The sequence below is a fragment of the Phalacrocorax aristotelis genome, chromosome 9 (assembly GCF_949628215.1).
Source record: "Phalacrocorax aristotelis chromosome 9, bGulAri2.1, whole genome shotgun sequence".
NCBI classification, from domain to species: Eukaryota; Metazoa; Chordata; class Aves; order Suliformes; family Phalacrocoracidae; genus Phalacrocorax; species Phalacrocorax aristotelis.
The window spans coordinates 13,707,572-13,735,422 of NC_134284.1; the positions used below are offsets into that span (position 1 = coordinate 13,707,572).

General features: G+C 41.4%; 1 protein-coding gene across 4 annotated transcripts in view; it reads right to left on the reverse strand.

Moving 5' to 3' along the window:
• Positions 1-27,301, reverse strand: part of SPTLC2 (serine palmitoyltransferase long chain base subunit 2) — an 87,812-nt gene extending 60,511 nt beyond the window's left edge. For 3 of the 4 annotated variants that reach the window (XR_012662307.1, XR_012662306.1, XM_075103618.1), the window contains exons 1-5: positions 27,088-27,301; positions 12,872-13,066; positions 4,350-4,504; positions 3,165-3,313; positions 2,702-2,826 (exon numbers count right to left, since the gene is read on the reverse strand). Coding sequence is in view for 2 of the 4 variants with exons in the window: in XM_075103618.1 (XP_074959719.1) it covers positions 2,702-2,826; positions 3,165-3,313; positions 4,350-4,504; positions 12,872-13,066; positions 27,088-27,213 (750 nt within the window). In the remaining 2 variants the exon portion in view is untranslated. Of the gene's footprint in view, positions 1-2,701; positions 2,827-3,164; positions 3,314-4,349; positions 4,505-7,687; positions 7,830-12,871; positions 13,067-27,087 lie in introns of all 4 variants that reach the window. The other variant, XM_075103620.1, reaches the window with a different exon arrangement.
• Between the last annotated feature and the right edge of the window lie 550 nt (positions 27,302-27,851).

Here is a 27,851-nt window from a genome sequence, read left to right on the forward strand (position 1 = left end):
GCTAGTTACAGTAACTGCATTAATGACGCTTAGTCCAAAGCAGGCAAGTTTCAGAGTCTCGCTTAGCCTCAAATAGTCTACCAACTTCTGACTATGTAATCCTCAAATGTCACATTATCTGTGGTCTAGACACAGCATACTTGGCAGTGACTGTACTAGAGAGCCAACAACTTGGCTGTCAGTGGGACTCTCCTGCTGAAGACTGCCAGGTGCAGAAAGACCTGTTTTTAGTGGTGCTTCACCAGTGCTAAAATACAACTTCCAGTGTAAACCAACTACACCTGTTTTCAGCATCTGCTTAGTGGAAGCTGCTGTTAACAAGGCATAGTGAAAAAAGACCAACCTGGTAATGCTGATGAAGCTTTTGAACTCCTTTTACTGACCAATGCTGATGATATTATGGGGTAGAGCTGGATCCTAGGATAGTCAAGTCATATTTGTTGCAATTAAAAGAGGATTCAGTAGCAATATAAACCAAGTGCTTAAGGGTCCACAGAGCAGAAACAGAACAGGTGGTCCAGTATTACATACATGTGAGTAAATTTATTGCAGTGGTTTGTGTTTTAAGCTAAGTTGCAATACAGGGGCCCAGATATGATGTAAATAGTGATTAGCTTCAAATCATATCAGTGATTGTCAAAGAAACTCCTTCTGGCCAAATGCAGATGCCATTACTGATTATATTTGCCAAACCTCCAAAAAGTCATGTTCCAAGCACCTTTGCACCTGAAAATGTATGTAGGACATGCAGGGACACAAACAGTAGTTTAAAAAAAAAAAAAAAGAGAGAGAGCGCCCAATCAGGCATGGGAGTCTCTGGGATTTACTGAGGACTCTATCAAGGCATTGCCAAACGGGCTCTGTACACGCAGCCAGTTGTGTACTGGGTGGTGCCAGGATTCAGGATTTATGTGAGTTCTTAATTCGAATGAAGAAATCAAAAGTGCAGTGAGAAGCAGCTTCAAGCAGCCAAAAAAAGCATTTAGTGAACATTCTGAACTGCAAAATGGTTCATTTGACAGGAACTCTTTTCTTCAGAAGATAGCATTTTCTGTTTGGAGTGTTCACCTGAGCATAAGGTCACTTCTAGTGTTACGAGGCAGAAGCTTCTTACGACTTCATTTAAAGTGCACAAAAACTACGCTCATTACTAATACAGTACAGACTACCATATCGATTTACGAAAAGAGTTGGTTTAGTAAATGGGCAAGTTATGTGCACGAAAACAGGTACATTACATGCCTTGGAATTTACTATTCAGATTCTCTAAATGGTTGTAAAAACTGTTAAAGTTCAAATGTGAAAACTAAGGAACTGAGTAAGGTGTCTCAATGGTATTCTCATAAGGTATGAAAGATACACAGTGGGGTCCACATACACAGGAAAAAAAGATTGAGTAACTTTGCAGTAATGGGCAGTTTGTACTGACTTCGACAGAAGTCTACTTAAATGTATCTGACCATGTGTGTTCTAAACCTAAAAAGTCTCACAGAAATCATGAATCATTTTCTGTTGAAGACAAAAATCAGGGAGATGTGGGAAGACAAAGAGCAGAAAAATGCAAGCAAAAGATATGTCAGTAGTAACATGTTGTTCAAAATCATAGCACTGCAGAGGTATTTGTCTCCAGAAAAACTAGATTTGAAGCACTGAATTGCTCTCTGGCATCGGACTCAAAAATGCCTTTCAGTATGGAAAGCATCCGATATTTAAAACTTAACAGACCAAAAGAACAGCAGCATTATGTAGACAGTGCTGCTTCATTGTTCCAAATAAAACAGCATGCAGGAAGACACTATGGCTGGTCAAGAGGAGATTCACCAGGAGGAAAAGTTGCCAGGAAGAACAAAGCAGCAGTTTTATAATCTGTAGATATCACAAGCTGAAGAACTTACAAAGTGATCTCAGGAAGTGGAAAAATAAATATATGGAATAAAGGGAAAATAGTTCACTACACAGCAACTAAGAATTCCAATAGGCTAGTATTATTAGGTGAATCATTTAAAAAAAAAAAAAAAAAAAAAGGAAACAGTTCCAGACCTTGCACTCTAAACAGGAGCTAAAAGAACACATATTTTGCATCAGAAGATGCAAACAAAGAGCTCTCTTCCATTTCATCTTCCAATAACTAAAAAGCATCATTTGAGATGCAGGACACTCGGGCTGCACTGTATACTGTTTTATGGGATAGAAGGTAGATATCATCAGTCTTTACATTTGATCATGTTTCTCTCAAATTGCTTTTCTGCTTGGATTTTGCTCCTTCAAAGGAAGGATTTGTCAGCTGTTGCTCAAAGATAATAAATTTTGTATGTACCAACATACAATGCAATTCAGCTTATCAGTGTGTCTCACTGACACAGTCACTTCTTAGTGTCTCAAGAGCATCCAAATACCTTCAGCCAATCAGCCTGTTAATCAGCCACCACTTCATACTTCACTTAGCTTGAGGAAGCAAGCCTTAACATGCTAGGCTCTCTCAGAAAGAGGGCAATTTCTGGCCTGCTACTGGTCCCATGGATGCTGTTTCCCAAAAAGACTTTTGTATAGGTTAGAGATGCATATTGTGACCTATAGTTTCCATAGAGAGTATCTGCGGGAGTTGCCACTGAAGAAAAACAAAACCAAACAAGTAGCTTTTAGAAAACCCAACCAGAATAATCTTTGTTAGATGAGCTTTTGCCAGTGACTTAAGCCATACCTTGCCAACTAAAGCAGGAATGTTCATAGAGTTGGTTGCAAACCCCATTCCATATGCCATTGCAGATTCCACACCTAGGAACCTGGCAACTAGCTTTTCCAGCTCATCATGCTTGTCCAAGTTTCCTGCACATAAAACAAATCAGAAATTCAGAGCGGGGAGAAGCTTTCACTCCTGCTATATTCTGTGAGAAGAATTTCCACCAGCCAGGCTGCTCTTTATTTAAAGGCCCATAAGGGCATACTGAAAAAAAGAACATATATATGAAAATATAGACAAGCCAACTGCTGTGCCATGTAAACCAAACCCAGCAAGTCAATTTTTCTTCATTAAAGTAAGAGCTTCTTTATTGACTAGTCTAAAGTTCAAAAGCTGGAACAAGTAATGTTTCAAAGACCTGAGATCAGATTACAGACTTTGAAACATACATTCAGGGAATGTCCTGTCTTAAGCTCTAACTTACCCATCTCCTGTCGAGTGCTGCACACCCCAGCTCCATACTGGGACAGAACTTTAGCTGCTGCTTCTTGGCAAGTTCCAGCCTTCTGTGCAAATCCAAGGTAGTTGTAGGAACCCATATTAATAATGTCCTTTATCACTCTCCCCGTGTACCTGTGTTTTAAAGACCCCACAAGTTAGGACACCCACAACTAATAAAATTAACTACACCAGAAGATTCTTATTTCAGTTTCCCAGAATATACGCTGAAATGTTAAAAATCAATAGAACCAACCATTAAATTATTTCAGTACTGCCCCTCAAACTGAAACAATCAGTGAAAAAGATGCTTTCCCTATCTTACAGTCTCAAACTAGTTCCCAGAAGAGTTTACATTAAAAGATGAATTTGCTATTGTATCTAAAATTGCTTGAGGCTTCTCAAGCCATTTGTTTCTCTGACATGTCCGCCCTCCGTCCCAGAAACATACAACTTTCTTTTCAGTTACAAAATAAGATCTCTAAATCAATTAACTTGGCAGGATATCAAGCAGGATATCCTCTAACCACAGAAAGGAAACACATCTGGCACTGCTGTGCTAACAATACGTGACAAGGACATTAAGGAAGAAGTTTAGAGGAAAAAAAGCTTTAATTATTTTGCCCTTGAGAGCCAAGGAGAGACATGACTAGTTTTACCAAGTACTGCGCTGCAAACCTCTTCATATCAAACTTGTGATATGTTGTTTCCAACTTGTAAAAATCCTTGTCCTTGCATTTCTGATTTTGTTTCTACGGACTACTTCAGTTCTGACTCAAAACAACTGCATTAAATTCAGTTTCAGGCAGCAACGTTTACTTCAAGTGTCAGGACTGATTCTAAATCAACACAAAGTCACAAGTAGCAGTGCAATCTAAAGTGTCTACTCCAGGTTCTGGTCACACACAGAAGTATTAATTTTATTATAGGCATATGCTCACCAAATCTTAACACAGTCAGGAGCCTTAGTAAGTAGCCAAAAGATTATACACAAATAATCACGTAGTGGTCAGATGTGTTTCAAAAGAGTAAAATTCATTGATTCAAGCTGCTGGAAATATCAAAACAAACATGATTCACTGCTCCTTTAGCCTCAGAGTCTGCAACTTGCTTTTATAGACCCTCTACTTAAAGATTGTTGTTGGAAGCCTTTTTTCCAACACTGACTCACGTGAACGTCCAGTTATAGTCATGGGAAACTCTCTCCATCATGTCCACTTTGGCCCCTGGCACACTGCAGATTGGACGGTTCCAGCTGTCCCGAATGCGCATGTAGAGGTTTCTGTTGTAGAAATTTTCGAAGTCCTGGTACAATGGGACAAAGTCCTGAAACACATCAAAACCACTCAAAGTAAAAGGAAAATACATATTACTGCAAACTAGGAATAAGTTGTTTCTGTCATTGGAATGTAATTTATAAATGAAGAAAACTCAAGAAAAGGTTCGTTCTTCATCACAAGCCCTGAAACCAAATCCAGCCGAAGTGTTTTTAATCCTGGAAATCTGTGCCCATGCAAAATTATTTGAAGGCAAGACAACAGCAAAACTAAAGAGATTAATCTGCTAGTGCAAAATCCATCTGCTAGATGTGATTTCCAAACTTTTTCAACCTGCAAATCTACCATACCCCCAAGATTTCCTCAACAGTAGGTGCTCATTTTAATATAATTTAAGTAGCTCATAGAATTTAAAAGTCATCAACCACAACTAGGAAAAAACCAACCACAACATTAGGTCATGCTTCAAGTTAAAGCCTCAAAAAATTCTAATGTATAAGATTAGGAGTGCTGAAACCAACACAGAAACTGAATTGGGAGCTCTTAATGACACAATGAGGTCTTGTTCTCTGAGCTCAAACAGAACTTGAAATGCCTTGGCTCTCTTTTGAGCTCTTGCTGGGTAGTTGAGAAGAGCACCTCTCTCAAAACATACTGCAACCCTCTTTGTGAAATGCATGGGCATATAATCTTTGCAAGAGATTTGCATTCAACCTTCAGTGTTAAGCAGAGCAAGGGAACATGCAATCGCTTTTTGGCATCAAACAGCATGCATTGCTCTACTGAATACACAAAGCATTCAAAAACTGAGGTACTCTGCCATATTTCTGTAGGTAAGAAATACATTTAATACAGTTGCACTAGCATTATTATAGAGGTTACTGTTAGAACCTTCCACAATTTTTTGTTCTGAATCCAAGCTAGTAAGCTACATTATGGCACTTCTCTTCTGCATGGCTTATTGGCACTTAAGTCCCATAGGATTTCTTTGCAGAAGCATTTCCTGAGTTCTAGCTTCCCTTCCAACGTTTTTCAGGAAAAGTGACTGTCTTGAATGGATAACACACAGAACGTCAAACTACCTGTGACAGCAAGGATATCTGAGCACTCAAAAACATTTTTTTCTGGCTTACGTAAAATGCTCCAAAGTCATGAGATTTCCTTATTACTATGCAATTAAAGGAAGTTTGACATTCAGTAGTGATAAGAATGACCAATTCATTTGCTACTGTTGGGGGAAAAAAAAGAAAAAAGTGTCTTTTTAATAATCTACAAAAGGAAGAAGTAGATCTTATGACAAACGTAGGAGCCAGCACAGCATTCTTCCTGTTTTTCACAGGAGAAATGCAAACATGGTGAGGGGTCTTCTATTTTTGGTGACAGGATAAGCAAGACAGAGTATCTGTCTGACATTTGTGCCACTGAAGCAAAACTAGAAGCATTTATACCAGCTTTTTAATAAACACTCAAACAAATGGGCACTGGCAAGCTTTTATTTAACAATGCTCAACTGCAGGAAGAGTACTTCATTCTTTACCTTCCTATTTTAATGATGTAACAACTTTGTCCTTTCAGTTTGGAATAAAGGAACCATCTAGGTCCACCCCTTTGCATCCTCCTAACCAGCAGCTGCACAGAAGAGGTGGAGCCCAAAAGTGTCAACTTCTAAGCAGACACAGTTGCACCTAAGCCCCCTTCTAATCTGCCTGTGATTAATGACATATCAAAAAGGCCCAAAGATGTTAATTTTCATCATTCCAACTACAGAAAAATAAACCCAATTTAGCCAGTGATCACTTCTCCAGAGAATCACAAGGGTGTCCTTTCTCAGCAAAGACAGACAGGTAGAACAAGACTTCTATGACCTAAAATGCACGGAAGGGCAATTATTTCTTCTATGTTTCCCTACTTAAGTATGGTTTTATATTATTTCACATGTACCAGGTCTTCTCTGAAGGGTTTGGCAAGAAAGATTAACAGGGATAGTAAGTCAGCTTTACAAGCTGTAATCCCCTAGAAAAGCATTACTTTTCTGTGGTAACTACACAGCTCTATTCTTCCTTGACTTCAGTGTCTCATGTTGCTCGAGGCAGAAAGTGGGTTTCAAGGCTGAATCACTAACTGGTCACTTTTTCTTTTTTTGCAATGGAAAAAAAATCTTGATATTGACAAATGCATTCGAGAGCTTCATATATGAAAAGTTACATAGATACTGTAGTCTGTTACAAGTGGTGATATGCATGGGAGTACTTGTAGCAAAACACTAAGATCATTCTGATTCATGACAAAATCAAAATAATTACAAGTGTCTGAAACCCTCTGCTACACCATTTAGAGAAGGGTGGGGGAAGCAAGACGATCAAAAAGAAACTCTGGCACGTTAGAAGATCAATACTTGAGGCATTTGTACTTGCTATGGCTAATTATAATCTACTGAGATCCTTTTAAGCATTTTCAACTCCCCTTAACCATCTTTGCAGGAGAACTCAGCTTTGCTGTAGTTATTCAAGAACAATAACTATGTGACCCAGGAAACAATTGGGATTTTAGCCAAGGTTCTTGGCTAGGAGCGGAAGCTGGAAATGAGTCATTATAACCAACTGAAGCAGGTATGCATGGGCTGATACAGCCCAATCTCACCTCAGATGACTGATCAGATAGAGGATGTTTTATTTTGAAACCCAAGCTGACAAAGCAGGAAGAGTAACAAGCTCAACTGGTCAGATAGAGACAATCACGCACAGCAGGTTGACACCACCAAGATAGATAATGCAAATATGATCTTACAACCCAACAGTGTAACTACATTTAAAGTGATTTAACTGTGAAGTAGAGAAGTTCTCTGAACCTAATGGATTATGATAAGGAAACAAAGGCGTCTTAGAAGGCAACAAGAATTCAAGGAACAAATTATGGGTAAGGGAATTAAGGTCTAACATGGCACACTAGCCTAAAGTTTTGGGGGTACCGAGCTGTAAGATTAGAGCAAAGGGCTCTAAGTGAGGCATCAGCTTAATGCCAGCCCCTTTGTTATATGTCCTCCCTTGCCACAATAAATCACCCTCAGCTAGCTCTTATGAGAAAGTTACTTGGAATAGGACAGACAAGAAGTGTTATTTTGGCATAAATCAAAACTGGATTGTCTATTTCCTCACTAATCTTAATGCTACCAAAAGGTTCTCATGACCTATGGCTCTGAACACAAAAAAGAGGAAAGGTAGGGATATCGTACCTTTATAAACCGATACTGACTTTTGGAGTTTGAGAGCTCTCTGTTGGAGCTGGCGTACAGGACCAGATGTTTGCCAGGTTGGTTTAGGGGTGGGTTGGTCGTTTTCTTTTTTGCTTGTTTGCTCCTTCCTGCCCCCATCTTCCTACAGTGTGACATTTGAGATGAAGAGTAGAGAGGACAGTACACCAAAAATACCACTTGAATTCCTCATGGAAATTAATTATTTTCAATCTCTGAACCAAGAAAAAACATTTGGGGAGGGAGGGGGGACAAAAATCTATCAATACATACTATTTCAAATTTTTGGCACATGGAGCCACAGTGGTGTGCTGCAACAGTGTCCTACTGCTGGAAGCAATCACTGTCACCTTTAAATGGCCTTCAAAGCTTATTGTTATTTTCCATCAAGTTCTCACCCTATTTCAGATCCAATGCTCTTTCTAGCCATATCAGCCTGAGATGGAACAGCTTCATTTGGAGGAAAAGTATTCTAGGTGTGAGTTCTAGAAAATATTCTAGAGTAAGCACAGTCAAACAACTGCAAAGGTCATACTGCTTCCAAAGGAGGGAGCAAAAGCAGCATGTTCTTTCATTTGAATTCATAGGAACATGGAGCTAAGAAATCCTAAACAGCTCCATTCCTGTTGATTTAAGCCTAGAACACATCCGCTATTAGTAAGGTGATGCCTGATGAAGAAACCTAAGTATCAGTGATCTCCCAGAAGCCTGAAAGGCACAGCAATTTCAAGGAAGAGTGAAACAAGGAAAGAATAAAATTCTCCCTTAGGGTGCAGCACCTTAGCATAGGTGATTTGGGAATCCAAGATTTCATCATACTGTAAATTAATACTACAACAAGTGAAGGTCATAATGAGACCTTTGTAACCATTAGCTCGGGGCACAGTGACATGCAAATGCAGTGATTATGCTGCTTTTAGAGCTAAGTTTTCACAGTGTTCACCTAAGCTAACAAATGGTGCCATGAGCACCAGCAGCAGGCTTATCTGCAATTCACATAATGTGTTCCCTGATAATATAACACTGACTCTGAATGGAAATCAAGTAGACAATTGCAACTAATTTCAGGCTTCTAAAAGGAAGCAGAAAGACTAGTTCCATCTCACAGCTACATGAGTCAAGAAAAAGTAGAGCAATAACTGTGGGTAGCCTTTACACCATCAGGAGGCCTCTGATGAGCTATACAGATGCTAAGACAACATTGAGCAAAAGACTCCAGTTTACTGACCCTGAGATACACCTACAGCTGGATTCTTGTGAACAATGTTTGAAAACCCCAGATACCAGGGGCAAGCTCCTGAGCATGAAGAGGTATGGTAGAGATTTACCAGCTCCATTTGCACAGTTGCTCCCGCATACAAATCAGCAGGCAAATCAGACTGGGGGAAGTGTAAAAGTGATTTTCATCCTGCCTATAAAATCCTACAAGCATTTTGCAGATTTAACTATATTGTATGACCACATGTTACATTAAATTGGGTATGCATAAACTGATTCCAGGGCAATTGAGACTTGTTAATCGTGCCGCTTACCCACATCCAAGACTGATAACGCTTCAGAGAGGATGTGCTACACAACACTGGTTTCCAGGAAAAACCCAGCTGGATATATTTTAAACAAAGCCAAAACCCATCAGACTACTTCCTGGAAATCAGTACTATCAAAGCCTGTCCCTCTTCACCCTTTTGTGTTCCAATAATGAGTGAAAAGTTTTCCTGGAACCATTAATTTCAATGCAAGGCTCTAATAAATTCCAAGAAATCTACCCACCACCAGAGACAGCCTGCTCTTTAAATTAGTTTGATCGCTTTCAGTTTCTAGTTCTGCTGCACAGACTAGGATTACGGCATTAAGTAACGATTTAGGGAAGGATTTGCTCTACCGAAATAAATGCATGAAACCTGAAGACAGCTTTTTTTGTGTGTTTGTTTTTAACACTACATTTTGGACTTAGTTTACTTTAACTGTGATCACCTTCAGAAACACATGACAGAAAATCCACGTACTTCAACTCCATGACTTTCAGGACAAGTTCATTCAGCCCTTTATGAAATACTTCCTTGCACCATGTAATTTTGTTTTGCTCACAAAGCGGGTCATCACACACTGTTCAACTACACAGCTACTCCCACTGCCTTTGCTTTGAGCTTTTCACCTAAGCAATTATGAACTCTTTCAAAAAGCTAAAGCTACGCCTTTCACTTGATACTTAAGAAAATCATATTTGTCTAGTTGGCTCTTTAGAATTTAAATAATAGAAGTGTTACTTTCCACAGAGAGGTCACAAATCTGCCAGAGACTACCACAAGGTAACCACAGAGCTCCTCTCGTTTGTATGTATTAATTAAAAAAAACAAACACACACAAAACCATGAGTTTTGAGCCTTTTCTGTGCACTAGTATCTGCATTCCCTTACCAAAAGGTGATTGGGCTTTGTCAGCCAGCAGCTTGAAAGATTCAAATACCTGAAAATCATGAGAAGCTGTTTCAAAACAAGTCATCAAGTAACCCCCACCACCACACCAAAATAAAACCTGGCTCCCACACTAGATATGTTGCAACATGTTCTCACCAATTCATCTGCAGGCAAACAAAGCTTAAAGCAGCAAAGTGTGAGGGTAAGTACTGTATGTTCTAGACCTCACATGATCACTCTTCTATTTGCCTGATATTGGAAACAGCTATTCCAGCCTAAGCACTAGAGATGTGATTTGGGGAAGTACACTAGGCTGAGATTTCTTCAATACCAAAACTGTTTTAAACAGGATTTCCTATTTTTCATTCTTATGCAGTATTCACTGGCACTTCTCACTAGCTCCATCCACAGACATCCCATGTCCAAACCAAAAACAGAATATGTGCATCTCTTCCCTGCAAGCCATGACCAACACAAAACTCAAAGGTTTTCAATTCGTCTGTCTGGGAGGTATACTTGTTAAACAAATGTCTTTCACGTTAAGACGCAATGCTAAGTTAATTTATAAAAAAATGTCAAGGCTAAATTTCTTTCAGAACTACAATAATCAGTTGCTAGCAAACTCTGGGCTTCAGCATCTTCTGTGACAATCTTTACCAAGAGCCTAATATCAACAATGTATTGAGACTCCCTTTTTACAAGGAGTCACATGGAGAGGACAAGGGGGAATGGACACAAGTTGCTCTTGGGGACATTCTGATTGGACACCGGAGGGAAATTTTTCACAGTGAGGACAATCATCACTGGAATAATCTCCCCAGGGAAGTGGTTGACTCAGTCACGCTGGACACCTTTAAGAGTCGTCTGGACGGGGTGCTGGGCCATCTTGTCTAGACTGTGCTCTTCCCAGAAAGGTTGGACTAGATGATCCCTGAGGTCCCTTCCAATCTGTGATTCTGTGAAATTAGACCTAGTGCCTGAGGTCCTCCTTTGGCACACTCTCATGTAACAATCATGACTGCTGTCACAGGAAAGGACTACTGTAAGCAGTCTTGCATCTTACATAGTGGTAACAGAACAAGCAGTTCACAAAAACTGTGCAACAGAAATATAACAACTACAGTATAGAATAACTGCATCAACACTTCAGTTACCCTTTCCTAACCCTCAAGTACCATGGGTACAGACCAATATTTAAACCTTTATTCTAATGTCTTGGTAGATCTCTGCAACTGTTTGACTGTTCTCTTCTGTATCAACTTCTAGTTTATACACAGAAAAATACAAGGGTGTCATCTTCTCAGGTGACAAACCAGAGCAGCTCAAGTAACATTCATGAACATATCAAGTTTCAAGTTGAGATTTAGCCAGCAACCCTTATTTGGATATTATAACTGTTAAAAGGGATCCAAGATTTTTACTTCCAGATTGCAGAAGACGGTTTTGGAAATAGCATAAATTCAAACTTCTGCATGTTTAACCAACATGAAATATCTATTACTCATTAAATTCCTATGAAAATGTTTCTATTTTGGAATTAAGTGCCTTGCTATGAATCAGCTTAATTCTACCGCTGAAGTAATTTTAGGCATTGGTTAGTTTACTGCATCTTAGCTAACCTACCGTAAGATGACACGCACTTTATTCTACTCCAGTACTGCCTCCAAAAAAAGCTTCCAAAGAAGCCTGCCTTTTTTTTTTTTTCTTCCCCCTTCCACCCTTTTAATGATTTGTTTGCATTAGTGAGATGTCCTTCCCTCCCCCTCTATTTTCTGCTAGCCAACTGCTTGTGTGGCTGCACAGAGAACCAGAAACCAAGAACTGGAAAACAAACTCCCTTAAAGTTTTACAAGCCAGACTGGTTCGCCAAAGCAGTTGAGAAAAAACAGAACCCTGATCAGCAAGAATAAGCCAATTCACTCCACCTCTGGAGCAAAGCTCACTGGTATTCACACTGCTAAGAGGGCTCACACTAAGAGTTAGCAGGAAATAGCTTGCGAACTGCAAGTTTCAACAGTAGCCTTCTTAACAGTAATTCCTATGGAGAACACAGGCCTGAAAATATTTTACAACTACTTAAAATTAGGATTATCTATTCCAGACTAATTGCTGAAGCAGGCAAGAGTTTTCACCTGGTAACAGAAGCTTTTGTGAATAGGTCTTATTATGAATTAATTCTTTTAATCGCTACCAGTGAGTCAGGAGTCAGTACCTCAGATTACCCACCAGCTAACCTGCTACTGTTCTGGACTCCAGATGAATTTAGTGTCATCCAGCTTGTACTCTTGTTCTCATCCACACGCTTTTCTTTGCAACTGTTTAGGCTAAAGAGAATTAATAGCATGCTTCCAAATCAAAACGCAGCCACCAGAGCAGCATCAGAAAGCCTCCCACTGCTGTCAAACTCAAACCAGATCCTTTGATAAGCATTTCTGTAGCTGCTGATGATAGCATATGCAGTCTGTCTCCCCCAGACCCTTGTTTCTGCAGCTGGGGCATCTATCATCGCATTGATATAACTGTTGATGCAGCTTTGCAGTGAACCAAATGAGGGAACTGCTCCACCAAAAAAAGCCAACTAAGAAACCTTTTTTTGTTTAACATCACAGCAGTACTAGCATAATATATGGGGCATTCAGAAGTCAAGGAATACAGCAGAAAACTTTGAACAACACACTCCCTAAAGAAATACTCAAGCTACAGCTTCAGCCGCATCATTTCTCACTGACCATTACTTCCCAGTGGTTACCTTTTGTTCTTCTCTTTCTGTTGCATTTTGACACTTCTCAATCTTCCACTGCCGCATGAAATCTCGCAGATATCCAAAGAGAGTGAGAACACCATAGCCTACGTAGGTCAGCACAGCAACCAGCATTGGTGTTTCTTCAAAAGCTTCATTGAAAGGCCTTTTGTATAATCCTCCATTGTGCACAATATGATTTATCTACAGTAAAAATTTAAAGAGAGGCAGTTGTGAGATATTCATCCAAGAAATGACAGACAGGCATTTTAGAGTAGTCCCTGGCCCTCCTATCAGCTATAAGATCTGCATCCCCCCCGCCCCAGCTCAAAATACTTCCAACTATGGTCAACCATTACTGATACATACTGTCAGTCTCCATATTCAATGCTGCTAAGCTGTTGATATAACCAAAGTCACAGTTACCAATGTAGCGCAGTTTAATCTAACTTCTCATTAAAGTGCGCCAGCTTGCAAAGCTACATAGAGAGCATTGCTTACGTCCAGGCCAACCAAAATGAAAAAACGGCCTTCCCCCTTCACCAAGAACTAGTCAGGCACAAATAACAGAGCAGTGACGCTTTCCAGGCTCACTACAGGGGGAAAATAAAAAAACCAGAAACAAAGAGTTTTATTAACCTCAACAATGTATTCTCAGGATTATGAGAACCGAAGAAGTAACTGGAAAATATCAAAATAGACTCAACTTTGGAAGCCTACATTACTGTAACAAAACAAGCATAATTTATGTGTCTCCATAGCCATTAGCCTAAAGATGCTGACGTAAACACTGTACTCATCCATGAGGTGGACATGACACCACAGACAAAAAAGCCATTGTATACACAGTCTCAACATTGCATATATGTCAGCACATGGAACAAAGCAAGGCTTTCTGCATAAAATCCGTACTAAAAGTCATTTTACTGCTTACATACCATCTCCTGAAGATAACAGCTTGACTAGTTGGATAATACATGTGCATGTCCATCTCAAGTACAATTACTGGAATACATAATATTTGTGACCATTACAGAAAAACTTCACAGCTGCAAATCAAGTGCTCACTCAACATAACACTGGGGATAAAAACATCATGGTTTTAACTGGACTACTTGCTCAAAGAATTAAGTTAAAGATCGGATCTCAAAAGTCAATGTACCAAAACATAGAAAACCAGCCATTAGATGCAAATCGCTATCCGTATTGCGAAAAGTTACAGAATAGCTACCCTATAATAGAATAGCTTCATGTGAAAGAACACCCTCCAAGACATAAATCCCCATCTGTAGCATCAAAGACGACAAGTCTTACTCCTTGCAGAACAGATTTATTTTTGCCAGTACTTCTAGGCTTCGGGAAACTACAACCTATTAGGTAATCTAAACAGACTAAGATTGGCATACAATTCTGCAGCTCTCTGGTATCCAAATATATTATGAAGGATGTTGCCAGATGTGTACAGGAGCAACTAGAAGACAAGAAGGAAACTAAGATAACATCTTTCCATAAATGCCTGTATTAATAGCAACACGACACTGAAAGAGGGCTAGGACAATGATGTATCTAGGGTGCTGCTCAAATTTCCCTGGACTGTACTCAAATTGCAACTTCTAGCCAGATATAATAAGAAATTTATTTAAAAAGAATATTCTAATCAAAGAAACATCAACACCTAGGAAAGAGTTCAATCCTAAATACATCAAAAAAGGACAACAGAAAACAATTGATGGGGGTGGGAACCAGCAGACAGGACAAAACCAGCTATTCCCCTCTGGCACTCATACTATCATATGGGAAAGGAAGCCGATGTTGTACTAACCTTTGTAACAGCTGATGAACCACTAAAGACACATACTTGCTGGCCTCACCAGACACCGCATTATTTGGAAAGTAACACCTGACCATTGCAGGTGCTGGAGCAAGTTTGTATTTCAAGCCTGGCATTAATATCTTGAAAATAATTTTTCAGAAGCAAGGATCTGCTCTTAGGATACAACTATGCTATAGCTATGCAGCCACTGAGTTTATATAAACCGCACCAGCACCTTCCTCCTGATAATCAATTCTACCTCTTCCCTTTTGCCAACACAGACATCCAGAACAAAGTTTTAACCAGAGCACATCCTTGATTTGGTCACCATAGTTGTGGGGACTTTAGGACGGGTGCAAGTGCAGAAACAAACCAGCAAAGACACAGGAACTTCTCTTTCAGCAGCAGCACTGAAGTAGTTTTAAAAACATACTGCATACAGTGGTGGTTTAAGATAGAAAATTACCATGCTTTGGAACAGGCGTAGGAACATTTGCTTACCACATTGCAGCTCAGATTTAAAGCTCAGCAATTTAAAGCTTTAATGCAGGCCACAGGTTCATACACTGTTTTCTTCAGAACGGTGCCAGTCAAAGAAGCTGACCCTGCCCCACTCAATCCCACTTTGAGCCATCTCCATCACCCTCTGACTTGCACAACTAAGGCTAATCTGATTTTCAGCACAGCGTCCCTCCAACACTTAACTGATCCAGCTTGGAAATACAATGGTCTGCAGAAGGTTTTATTAGACCTTAATAGTCTTTATAGCACCGCTCCACAAACTCATTCAATAGATCTCAGCAAACAAGAACCAGCAGCTGTTGAGGAGAGAGGAGGGGCAGCAGCACCATGACAATCAACAGACTTGGTGAGCCAACGCTGCAGAGCAAAAACCATGAAAGCTTTCTCTTCTTTATTACTCTCAAGATTGCTTAACTGTATCACTATGGCTCCAGTTAATAAAACCATAGAATTTTATTGCATTCAGATCTGAGAAAGATCATGCACCAAAGCTCCAATTACTACAATTTCAAAGCTTGATGAATTAAAGTTGCATTTTCACAGAATCGCAGGTTGGAAGGGACCTCAGGGATCATCTAGTCCAACCTTTCTAGGAAGAGCACAGTCTAGACATGATGGCCCAGCACCCCATCCAGATGACTCTTAAAGGTATCCAACGTGGCTGAATCAACCACTTCCCTCGGGAGTCCTCATGCTGACAGACCAGGCTGTGAATAGCAGGTTTTCAGGAGCGGGCACACGACAGACCTGCTACCTGTGGCTGCCTACTAGTAGCTGATTTCTGGATAAGTGACAGAAAACTGGTAAAGGCTACTTTGCAAATTACCTAGCATCTAATAAACACAGATCACATCAAAGATTTTAATGCCCTTCCTAGGTAACTAGAAGGTCATCTGGCAGAGATGAAAGGCTATATCCTAAGGTCATGGATTTGAGGTTACCTAATCCCAAAAAATAGCTTCTGAAAAAAAACCCCAAACCCAAACCAAACCACACCAACAAACCCAAAGCTATATCAAATTTTAATCAGAATAAAAGCATAACAATTTTTTCCTGGTCTTTAGACATGCCTCTGCTTGTGACAAATGCTAAAAGTAAACAAGTTATTCCACAAGGTCAAAACCAACATTTCAGTGAGAAATGCCCTTTTGGGAATACCTGTATTGATTCAACACATATTCCAATCCATTTCACCTCCCAGTGTTCTTCTACCAATATGCTTATACATCCTTACACTCTCATGTCAGCTACCATGTAAACTGAGAAGCTTCCATGTTATCCTATCTGAATTAAACATTAAAGAAGTACTCCGAATGCAATTACAGACTTTTCAGGAAGCATACAATGACTATAAATACAGTCTAGAATTGCCTACAAAGGAGATATTCATAGCCACATTTTGGATACAAGGCTATTCATTTTTCCAAGAATGCCTTATGAGTCTGCACATTAGCCTTCAAATGAAGGCTTACATGCTGTGACCTCCAAGCCTGCTGCCAAAGAGCACTGCTGCCAAAGAGCAGCACGTTCAGTTCCAGAGACCAAGACAGAAGGTGGCTACAGTTTAGTGATTAATTTCCTCTTTTTTTTTTTTTTGGGGGGGGGGGGGGGGGGGGGGCAGACGGGGCGGACGGAGGGGGGCACTTTTTTGGGGGGGAAGGGGGGCACGCAAGCATGCAAGATTAAGACTTTTATAGTTTCAACAAGTCTTACGATAACAAAGATGCCATCCAGAAGGACCTGGACAGGCTTGAGAAGGGGACCTGTGAGAACCTCGTAAGGTTCAACAAGGCCAAGTGCAAGGTCCTGCACCTGGGTCAGGGCAATCCCCAGTATCAATACAGGCTGGGGGATGAAGGGGTTGAGAGCAGCCCTGTGGAGAAGGACTTGGGGGTACTGGTGGATTGAAAGCTGGACATGAGACAATAATGTGTGCTCACAGCCCAGGAGGCCAACCGTATCCTGGGCTGCATCAAAAGAAGCGTGGGCAGCAAGTCAAGGGAGGTGATTCTGCCCCTCCACTCTCATGAGACCCCACCTGCAGTACTGCATCCAGCTCTGGGGTCCTCAGTAGAGGAAAGACATGAACCTGTTGGAGCAGGTCCAGAGCAGGGCCACAAAAATGATCCGAGGGCTGGAGCACCTCTCCTACGAGGACAGGCTGAGAGAGTTGGAGCAGTTCAGCCTGGAGAAGAGAAGGCTCCAGGGAGACCTTATTGCAGCCTTTCAGTAATTAAAGGGGGCTTGTAAGAAAGATGGGGACTGAATTTGTAGTAGGGCCTGTAGCGATAGGACAAGGGGTAATGGTTTTAAACTAAATGAAGGTAGATTTAGACCAGATATAAGGAAGAAATTTTTACGGTGAGGGTGGTGAAACACTGGCACAGGTTGGCCAGAGCCGTGGTAGACACCCCATTCAAGGTTTGGCTGGACAGGGCTCTGAGCAGCCTCATGTAGTTGAAGATGTCCCTGCTCACTGCAGGGGGGTAGGACTAGATGACCTTTAAAGGTCCCTTCCAACCCAAACTATTCTATGATTCTATGAAAGTGAGTCATGACCTTTGAATTAGAACATACTGCATATCTAAATGGAGACTACAAAGAAAAGTCAGGGTTCACCTAAGCATGTGGTTCAAAAAAGCAGGTGTATACTCGCCTACATCCCTCTTTCCTGTACTGCCTAGACCGCACGTACACAGAAGAGCACCATCACATTAAGAAACTCAACTGCAGGAGAAAAATCAGAGAGCACCACCCAGCTGGTTACAGAAGGCAGCAAAGAGATGGCATCCTGAATCAGCCACAGGTAATGCCTTTGTTGGGCCAAGCTCTTGGGGAAACAAATGATAAACAGTACTGTTAATGGTTACTGAGCAACAACACCATACAGCTACAGCTAGAAAGGACAGTATTGGTCTAAGAAGAAAACATCACAGAGTCTGATTATGATCATCTCCCCAACCTGGTAACAAATGGTTCCAATTCACAACATGTTACGTTACAAAACTGACTTCAGATTTAGTTCAGCCTGCAAATTAGAAGCATCGTAACTAGCGTGATAGCATGCCTAGTACAGGCAGAGGACGGAATTGTGGATGTACGCACGTGCAGCACAAGCACACCTACCCTGATGCTCCTACCCAACCATTGCACAAAGTTATGCTTTAAACACCATGTTGGCCTATAGATAGCATCAAGATCTTGCAGTGCCTTAAGGTCAGGTACCATGAGAACAAGACTTCAGCCCCACAGACAGAAAAGATATTTCTGCCTAGCCCAAGTTATTCAAATTCTTTAATGACATATATGGAAAACATTTCACATAATACCACTTTTGCAGTTACCTTAGCATGATTACAGGTCATCCCGCTAGTGTCATCTACATAAAAGTAGCACCCCACTGAGCATAAATTCACAGTAGAATGTATCCAATTGCATGCTTTGTTGATTACAACCTCCACTGTCCTACTAGATGTGATCACAACTCCTTTATCAGAGCATTAGAAAAACTACAATTCATAAACAGCAGTTAGCAGTAAACTTGCTTTTACTAGTTCCTTTAACCATTTTCCATTTTCTAAATTTGGACAGTAGGATCTTCAGAGAAGGACCATCGTACCTCACCCTGCCATGGATCTACAACGAAGGCAAAATGAAACCAGCAAACAGATGCAGATTTTAGCGTTAATTATGCTTTCACTGCCACCATCCAAAAGGTCACGTATGAGACTGGCATTATTCTGAACCTGACTTTCTTTTCATTAAAAACTTATTTCTCAAAACCAATAGGAAAAAGGATTTTCAGTATATTTGCTATACCTGTGTCAGCAGACAACTTGGATAAGAACTCATCCTAAACAAAACCAGCATGGTAGAAATTAGTAGATGCAAAGGAGCGCACAAGAAGCCAAGCGCTCTCAGACTGAAGGGTAACACACAACTATCAAAAGCATTAGAGAAGGAAAAGTTTTGTGACAAGACAAAAGCCATGATTAAACATGGGAACATTTGCAGACAACGCACAGGATTTATCGCAGGGATCTGGGTACATACCTTGCATGGCAGGCTGTTGTGGTTTAACCCAGCAGGCATCTGAACACCACACAGCCGTTCACTCACTGCCCCACAGTGGGAAGGGGGAAAGAATTGAAAAAAAAAAAAGGGAAAACTTGTGGGTTGAGATAGAGACAATTTAATAGGACAGAAAAGAAAGGGAAAATTATAATGATAAGGGAATATACAAAACAAGTGACTGACAGTGCAATTGCTCACCACCCACTGACTGATGCCCAGCCAGCTTTTCCCCTAGTTTATATACTGAGCATGATGTCACACGGTATAGAACATCCCTCTGGTCAGTTGGGGTCAGCTGTCCCCGCTGTGTCCCCTCCCGGCTTCTTGTGCACACCCAGCTCCTCGCTGGTGGGGTGGGGTGAGAGGCAGAAAAGGCCTTGACTCTGCGTAAGCCCTGCTCAGCAGTAACTAAAACAACCCTGTGTTATCGACATTATTCTCATCCTAAATCCAAAACACAGCACTATACCAGACACTAGAAAGAAAACTAACCCTCTCCCAGCCAAAACCAGCACACAGGCATACACTTTAAGGAGAGAAGATGCTACAAGTGCAACACACAGAGCACAAAATAAGAGAGAAGTTATGTGATAACTGGTTATGCTGCTACCCCAGCAAACCCCTAACACTCTTTAACAGAGGCTGTTTCATTTCATGCTGCCAGGAAGAACAAAGTCAGATGAACCTGGCAGACTTTATGTAAACCCCTTAAAAGAATTATTTATGCTGGAACACAACTTCACTAAATTCTAATTAAAATTTAGTAGCTTCCTGTTGCCACACACCGCACATACTGCAGAAATTTTACTAGCAGCTTTGCAGCTAATAATAGTTATATATTGACATATAAATAATAATTAATAAACCTATAAATAATAATTAATAAAAATAACATGGCAGGCAGCTTCCATTAGTTGCTTGCTTTTTTGTCAAAGATTCCTGCCAACTATAGGGAATAAAATGCTCTAGGATGTGCCTCCACTCTCAAAGGCGGTCACATTTATCATAAAGGATCAAGGGAATCAGCAGTACAGAAACTACAGCAGTAAGTGTGAACTCCACAGTGGCAGCTGCTCTAAGCCGTTATGGTATTCTGTGGTAATTTTATTGTCACCTTCAGCCTTTTCATTGCACTGCTTTGTTCTTGAACTTCAAATCTCAGACTGTTGCATGGGTAAAAAGACTAAGTATTTACTATCAAAATTAGAATGAACTGATTTGAATCACATTTTAAGCTTTCAAAAAAAAACCACCCAACTAACCAAAACCATACCCAAAAAACCCAACAGAAAAACAGAGGACAGAAACTTGTTTTACAAAACAGACTAACACTCGAGTGTATTGCTAATTAAATATTTGTTCCTGTTGGCAGGTATTATCAAACATTTTGATTTGCAAGAAGTTACTCCCAAAAAATTTGGCATTCCTTTGTTAAGATGTACTTGCCACATCCACACAAACAGTATAAATCTTCATAAAGTTTAAGTGTTGTTTGGGTTGGTTTTTTTCCCCCTTTAGCAAATGAATGATTAAGTTTGAAATTTTTTGCTCGCTACATATGGCTGACAATTTGATTCCTACAAGAATATACTTTTTTCTGACAGTTTACCTTAAATTAAACCTAATATGTTCCTTTATCTAGTATGTTCAGTAGAGTTTAAGTATACAGCATTTTGACAGAGAATTCCTTAACTGCAAGCTTAATCACTAACTGTGTCTTACAGTAGAGATTTCCAAAGACAGCATAAGTCTGTAGTGGTTCACTAACAAGTCAATCTCTGGGCTCTCAGATACCTCTGAAAGCGTTCCTAACATACTTTAGAATTCACTCTCACTTATTTTTACAAACATTAAATACCACTATTTCCTAAACTTTTCAACTCCTTTCTCAACAGTAAGTATTCTTCCAGACTATGCTTTTCAGTTAAAAAGCATTCTTTTTCTAGGTGTGATTTCTTAATGAAGGCAAAAAAAAAAAAAATTTAAACCTTACTGATGCTGAGCCAATTTTTTATGTTCCTCCTAGAGAAACCGAATTCAGTAGATAATTACGATAAAGCTTTTTTTTCCAAAAAATTGAAAGGATGACATTTAGGAGAACAACGTTTCTGTTGTATGATTAAGACAGGAAAATACAACATGACATATCACTTAAGTAGTTACAATAACAAAAACTGAACTTGCATACATTTATAACAATTTATTATAGCATTTAAAGCTTATCACCAGCTAAATTTGAACTGGCAGTCCCAATATAGTTCAAAGATTTTAACTGTTCAGCCAAACTGAGTTCTCAGTAGCACATAGTCAAATCTAAGAGAAGCCAGTCACATCAACAGCTACCGTGGGTGTTTGTTTTCATACCAGTACAGACACACAAGTTCTCAAGAAGTACAACACTGGCACTACCTCTACTAATCTAATATGATGGCCTCAAATATTCATTTAGCCAAGTAAAATGTTGTGTAGCTATTCCTTCCACAAAGGCTTATGGTCTTTTATAATTGAATGTGGTATTAGGAAAGTATCCTCATGCACAGGTACACTTTTTCAGAAACAGAGATTTGTCAATTAAAATATCTGAAGGAGACTAGAGTCTTTTCTAGATCAGCCAATTTTCTACTCACTTCAATTTTATGTTAACTGACACAATAAATGCAGTCAATCAAAAAGCCAAGCAAGAGGCAGAAAGTAATTTTTTTCCTCAGGTCTGGTGTAAGCCTCGGAGTACATGCTACAAGCCCTAAGGCGAACATCTTTACAGGGGTTCAAGGATTAAACGCTAACGTCTAAACCTGGGCAAACCCTCCTGCAATCCATTAGTTTATCTCTGTAACCATGGAATAACCAAGGTTGGAAGGAACCTTCAGTGGTCATCCTGTCCAACTCCTGGCTCAAAGCAGGTCTAATTACAGCAGGTTGCCAAGGGCCACGTCCAATCTAGTCTTGAACATCTCCAAGGATGGAGGTTTCACAACCTCTTTCACTATTTTACCACTCTCACGGAAAAAATATTTTCCTTATATGTAACCAAAATTTCCCAGTCTTCCAAATTACATCTGTTGTGTCTCATCCTAATGCCACACACTTCCAAGAGACTGGCTCTATCTTCTCTCTATTCTCCAGCCAGCTAGTTAAGCCTTCTCCTCCTAAGGTTGAGCAAATCCAGCGCGCTCAGCCTTTCCTCATACCCCATGTGCTCCAGCCTCTTCTGCTTCTTAGGGGCCCTCCACTGGGTTCACAGATTCACATGGCTATGTCACCATCTTCCTGGGGAGCTCAAAACCAGACACAGTACACAAGATACAGTCTCACAAATGCTGAGTAAGAGGGAATAGTCAATTCTTTGTGAATAAGTTAATGCGATTTAGTTCTATAGGATCAATTTTTTATTTTCATTTTATCAGAAGTATTTGCATTTCAAATTTGCACACAGATGTGAAAAATCCCCACAGTTCTGTACCCATATTCCTTTTTATACCAGTGGACAGGACAGTTTTTTAATGTCTTCATCTTATCCTAAACTTCATCTGAAACAAGGGCTTATTCACATTGCTGCTACCACTAACTCACTGTAACAAGAAAAACTTTCCGTATTCATTTCACTCATCTTTGTAAGTGTGCTCTCCCAAAGAGGTTACACTAACCTGAATTGCAGCACAAGCATCTACAAAAATCAAGATTAATCTATTGCTCCCCTGCATCCTGAAGCATCTCAGGAGATGAGCCTACAAGAAGTATGACTGCTCTCTCTAAAAAAAAACCCCACACAAATCACAGGACTGCACAAGCGGTTTTTAGCATGTACACCACCAAAGCTTTCAGACAAAAAAATACCTACGCTGCTGATTTTAACAGCTGTAAGAATTCAGGACTTGTGACAGTTTTAAAGGAATGCCAATACCCCAGTCTTTCCACTCTCTTCAACCAAATTATTCCTTGTCTTTCTGAGGAAGTAGTATGAGACCTTGTTTACAAAAGCAGGTATGCGATAAGCTATCTGGAGATTGCTATAATACAGCATTTGAAGACCTTCTAGAAACATCAAGGAAATTAAATTTGTTTATATCATTCCAGCTCCTATCCAACTGACTTGGCAATACCCTGCACAACAGAAATTAAGAACTTTGTATCTAAAACTTATATTCCAATTATTTTTCTAGTTTGAGATTATTTCTTCTTCAACTTCTACAAGCATAACAGAACCATTCTTAAAGTAAGAAGCATGATTAAGGAGCCCAAAAAACACGTTACTAAAAAAAATCTGTTCACAATAGTAGGTAGATTCCAATAAGTTATCATGGAAAATGAGAGCACTGTGTCCCATTAAAATAGGGAGATTGGGACATATTTAAGCAAGGAAATTTTTTTCATATGCAGTATTAGAAAACCATTAGCCATTTGCTTCAGAGTAAAACAATCCAATGGAGAAATACATTCCAGTTTTAAAATTGCATTGCAGAAAGAAAAAGCAATTTTCCTTGCACTCTTTATTACTCCCACAAGTGTCTTGACAGATCCTGAATACCATTTTTCTACTGAACTTACTTAACAACTCTCTCCAACAGACCAGAAGGACATAAAAAGCAGAATCATGCACAACTTGAAGAGGTAACTTCACTGATCCTTTATTTATATTTGCTTTCTTTCCCCTGGCTGTGTTCATTTCCTCCTCACGTCATGACAATACCCTTTGAGATGTCAGGCTTTCATCTTATACAGTGCAATATTACACTGAAGCATTAAATCAGTTTTGAACCCTTCCATAGATTACTATTCTTCCTAACCATGCACTCCCTTAACTGTACACAATCAGAAATAAGTTAGTTACTTTTCTCCCATATCCCACAATTTTTCAGTGCTAGATGGTTCTTCAACCTCTTTTAATTAAGGTGCTTATAGCGAGATCGTTGCATTCACTGAACTTGAATCTCTAAACAGATTAACTGGTAGCAGAATCAAAGTAATTTGAACACAGGACTTCCCAGGAAAGCAAAAGAGCTGTTATTTATCTTAGTACTTCAACAGAATGGTTTTTTTAATATGCTGAAACCCTAACTTCAAATGATTACTTTCCTAGCCACTGATAATATTTTATTAACCTCCAAGGTAGCCAAAGTCAGTTACTGCATAGTCTTAGAAAGTTTCCCTCTCCTCTTACCAAGGGAAAGGATTAGCAGTTCAGATCCCAGCAGGAGACAAAGTAATACAACCTATTTAAAAATTAAGGTGAACAATTTCACACTCTTCTGCTCATGCTGGAATAACAGTAAAGAGCCTACACGATGTTTAATACCAGTCTCTCTCTGTAGAGGGAGTTGTAAGGAAAGCCTGAAATCTGTGTCATCAGGATAATACCCTTGAAACTGAACATTTTTTTTTTAGGGTAAAAAAAGAAAACCCAACAAAAAAAACCCAAAACTTACTCAGGTAACCACAGCAGAGATGTCCTTGGTAGGGGCAGTCCTTTTTTCACGTCGTTAAAAATGGGTAAACCTTTCTGGCACTATCACGTGCTCCAGGAGGGCACAGTGATGTACTACCCTGTCTCTAAGCTCTCCTCTCACAGTCTCCAGGCTTTCCAGATAAACTGCCAATGACTGCAACACTTTTTTATACCAATGGCTTTCCTTCACCCCCCTCGTCTCATCAATGTATTGATTTTATCTAAATCTCTTCTTGCCTCTTACTTCTCTCAAGGAACCTGTCATAGGCTTTCTTGCAAAAGCATCCTTTTTCTCCCTCATCCTTATTTTTCTTTTTTTTTCTGCTAAGTAGGAATTGCACTGTCACGTGTAGGCTGACTCCTTTTTGGTACCTGGTTACTCTGCATTCCACAGATCACTTCAGATTTGCAAGTGTTGTATGCGGTTATGTACTTACTATAGATATATACCTACACAGAAATATATTCAACACACAGTAAGCATTAACATGTTTCCCTTCTGTGTAAAGGCCCTACAATCAAAATACAAAAGCCAAAAGGCCAACCAAGTAGCCAAATCTGTGAGACATTAGTGACTCTATCTTTGGCAGCTCTACACTCCATCACTGATGCTATTTGAGAAAGCTGTACATGGCTAGTACCTCTAAACAGTCACTTATTCCAGTCAGCTTCTAACATTTAGACCCTCATTTTGAAAGTTAGCACTCTGGACCACATAAGGTTATGGAGAAAAAAATTCAAGACTCCTAATTATGAATTATGGCAAGCAGCTGCCAAAAAGATACAAAACTTTCTCATACTCTTCGTACATCCTCTGACAATGCCTCTATACTTTGGCTTTTCGCAAAGATTTCTCATGACTACTTCTCCAATAAGCCTTCCCCCCCTTTACAAATAATTATCTCAAACACCTCAGGCTTCCAAGATGTATTTGAGCATAGTATCACACACAAGCTACTAACTGAACAGAATGTCACATAAAACGGCAAGTTTTTTTAGCTTCCTCAGTTTGACATTGATGGCTTTTACATTCCCATGCGTCTCCCATGTTTCCCAGACACAGCTGAACAAAATCCTTGAGGAAAAAGCTTCCTTACCCCACTTTTCTGTTCATCTGAAGCAGAAGAACAAAACTGTATTCAGACCTTCTTTAAAAAGCACAGACGGCGGGAAAAGAAAACACTCACTGAAGAGCACTCACCACCACCACGCTTGGTCTTAGCACAAAGATTTACACCTACAGTTTTACAGTTGGCAGCGCTTGGTGTTTGCAAGACAAGACCACCAGTGCCATAGCTCCCGAAACAAGTACAAGCTGACACTGCTGCTAAACTAAGCAGTACTGTACCCTCCTCTTCCATTTGTTCACTCCCAGTACTATGTTATCACCTCCCAAGAGCCAGGGCAAATCTATGACTGTCCATCCAGTGAAAGAAATACATTAAGTGTCCTGGGTTAGAGTTACCTTGGGGAAATAAAGTTTAATTTTATCCTGCATCAGTTCTAAATCTGGTTCACAGAATGACTGCCCAACCCTACAATGGAAAAACAGAAGGGGCAGCACAGGTGTGAAAACAAGAAGCAACAGGAGGGATGACAGCGGAGGAAGGTTTTTCTCAAGCAGCTTTAGGCATCCAAAGAAACATGACCTATTCCACGCTGCTGGGATTGTCTTCATGAGAACAATTAAGTACCTTACACTATAACACAGTTTAGTGTTTTGCAGAGAAACAACTGGAAGTCTGAAAGTACAAATATATGCTCGCATCGCAGGGCATTGATACAGCTAGATGGGAAGCGCTGTATCGACCTTTAACTCTTCGGTAGAGGGAAGCCCCTCGTCAAGGCCACCTGCACCCATAGCCCCGTGCATCGCATCTGCAACAACAAGACAGCAGTCAAGAACTGCTAAAATCTTTTTTTTTCAAAAGCACAGACCTATTACGTTACCGGGAGGTTTAAGTTTAAGGCTCTGCTGCTACCAAAAGCCTCGCAGTCAAGGTATAGCAATGACGCCGGTTACACGTAAAGTTACCGGCCTGGCCAAGGAAGACCCATGGGGCGCAGGCCGCCGGGGCGCTGCGCTCCCCAGGCGAGGGCCGGGGGACACACACGGACACACACACCGCCACCCCCCCGAGCCCCGCCGTCGGGCAAGTTTTGCCGCGGTCCCCAACAGCCGCACGTCAGGCTCCCCGGAGGAAGGCGGCAGCGCCCCGAAGTGCCGCTCACCCAGAGCGGAGCGCCGGGAGCGGCCCCACAAGCCCTGCCTACCAGCGGAGTCCCCGAGGCGGAAGGGGCGACCACCACCACCCCGGCCCCGCTCGGTCCCGCTCGGCCCCACTCCGCCCCGCCCGTGCGGGCGCACACCTGGGTGTCGGGCGCGGGCAGGCCGCGCACGTAGCCGTTGCGGAGGGCGCCGTGAGCGGCGCCGCTGCAGCCGTTGGCGCGGGGCTGCGCACCCAGCGCCGCCGCAGCCCGCTCGGGCCGCTCCATCCCGCCAGCCCCGCTCCGCGCCGCTCCGCGCCGCTCCGCCGCCCCCGCCCGGCCGCGCCGCACCGGAAGCGCCACCGGCCGCTTCCTCCAATCGCCGGCAGAGACGTCACGATCGGGGACGGGCTCCGCAATGACGCACCAGCGCGCGCGCGCGAGGCTGGCGGAGCAGGGGCCCAGGGGGCGGGGCCCAATGAGAGCCCCGCATGCCAATCGGACGGGAGGGGAGGGAGGGGAAGGAGGGGTCTTGCCCAATCGCAAAGCAGAAGGTTCGGAAGGAGGTGGAGCCGGAAGGCGAACTTGTCGAATCACTCGGCAGAGATGGAACCGGGAGCAAAGATGCTTGAGCTAGCCAATCACAGCGCGAGATGGAGAGAGGGGCATGAGAGAAGTCCAATGACAGGAGGGGAAGGTAGGGCGGTGGCTGAGGCTGCAGCCAATGGCCGGGCACCAGGGCGGGCTCGTGGGGGACGGTGTGAGGTCGCGGTGGGTGAGGCGGCCCCGCCCCAGTCCCGCCCCGCCCGTCCCCTCCTAGCTTTTCGGGAGGGCCGCGGTGCGCCCGCAGCGGCGCTCCCTGAGGCGAAGGGGGAACCGCCCCGCGGGCTGCGGCGGCTCCTGTCACCGGCCGCTTCCTCGGGGCG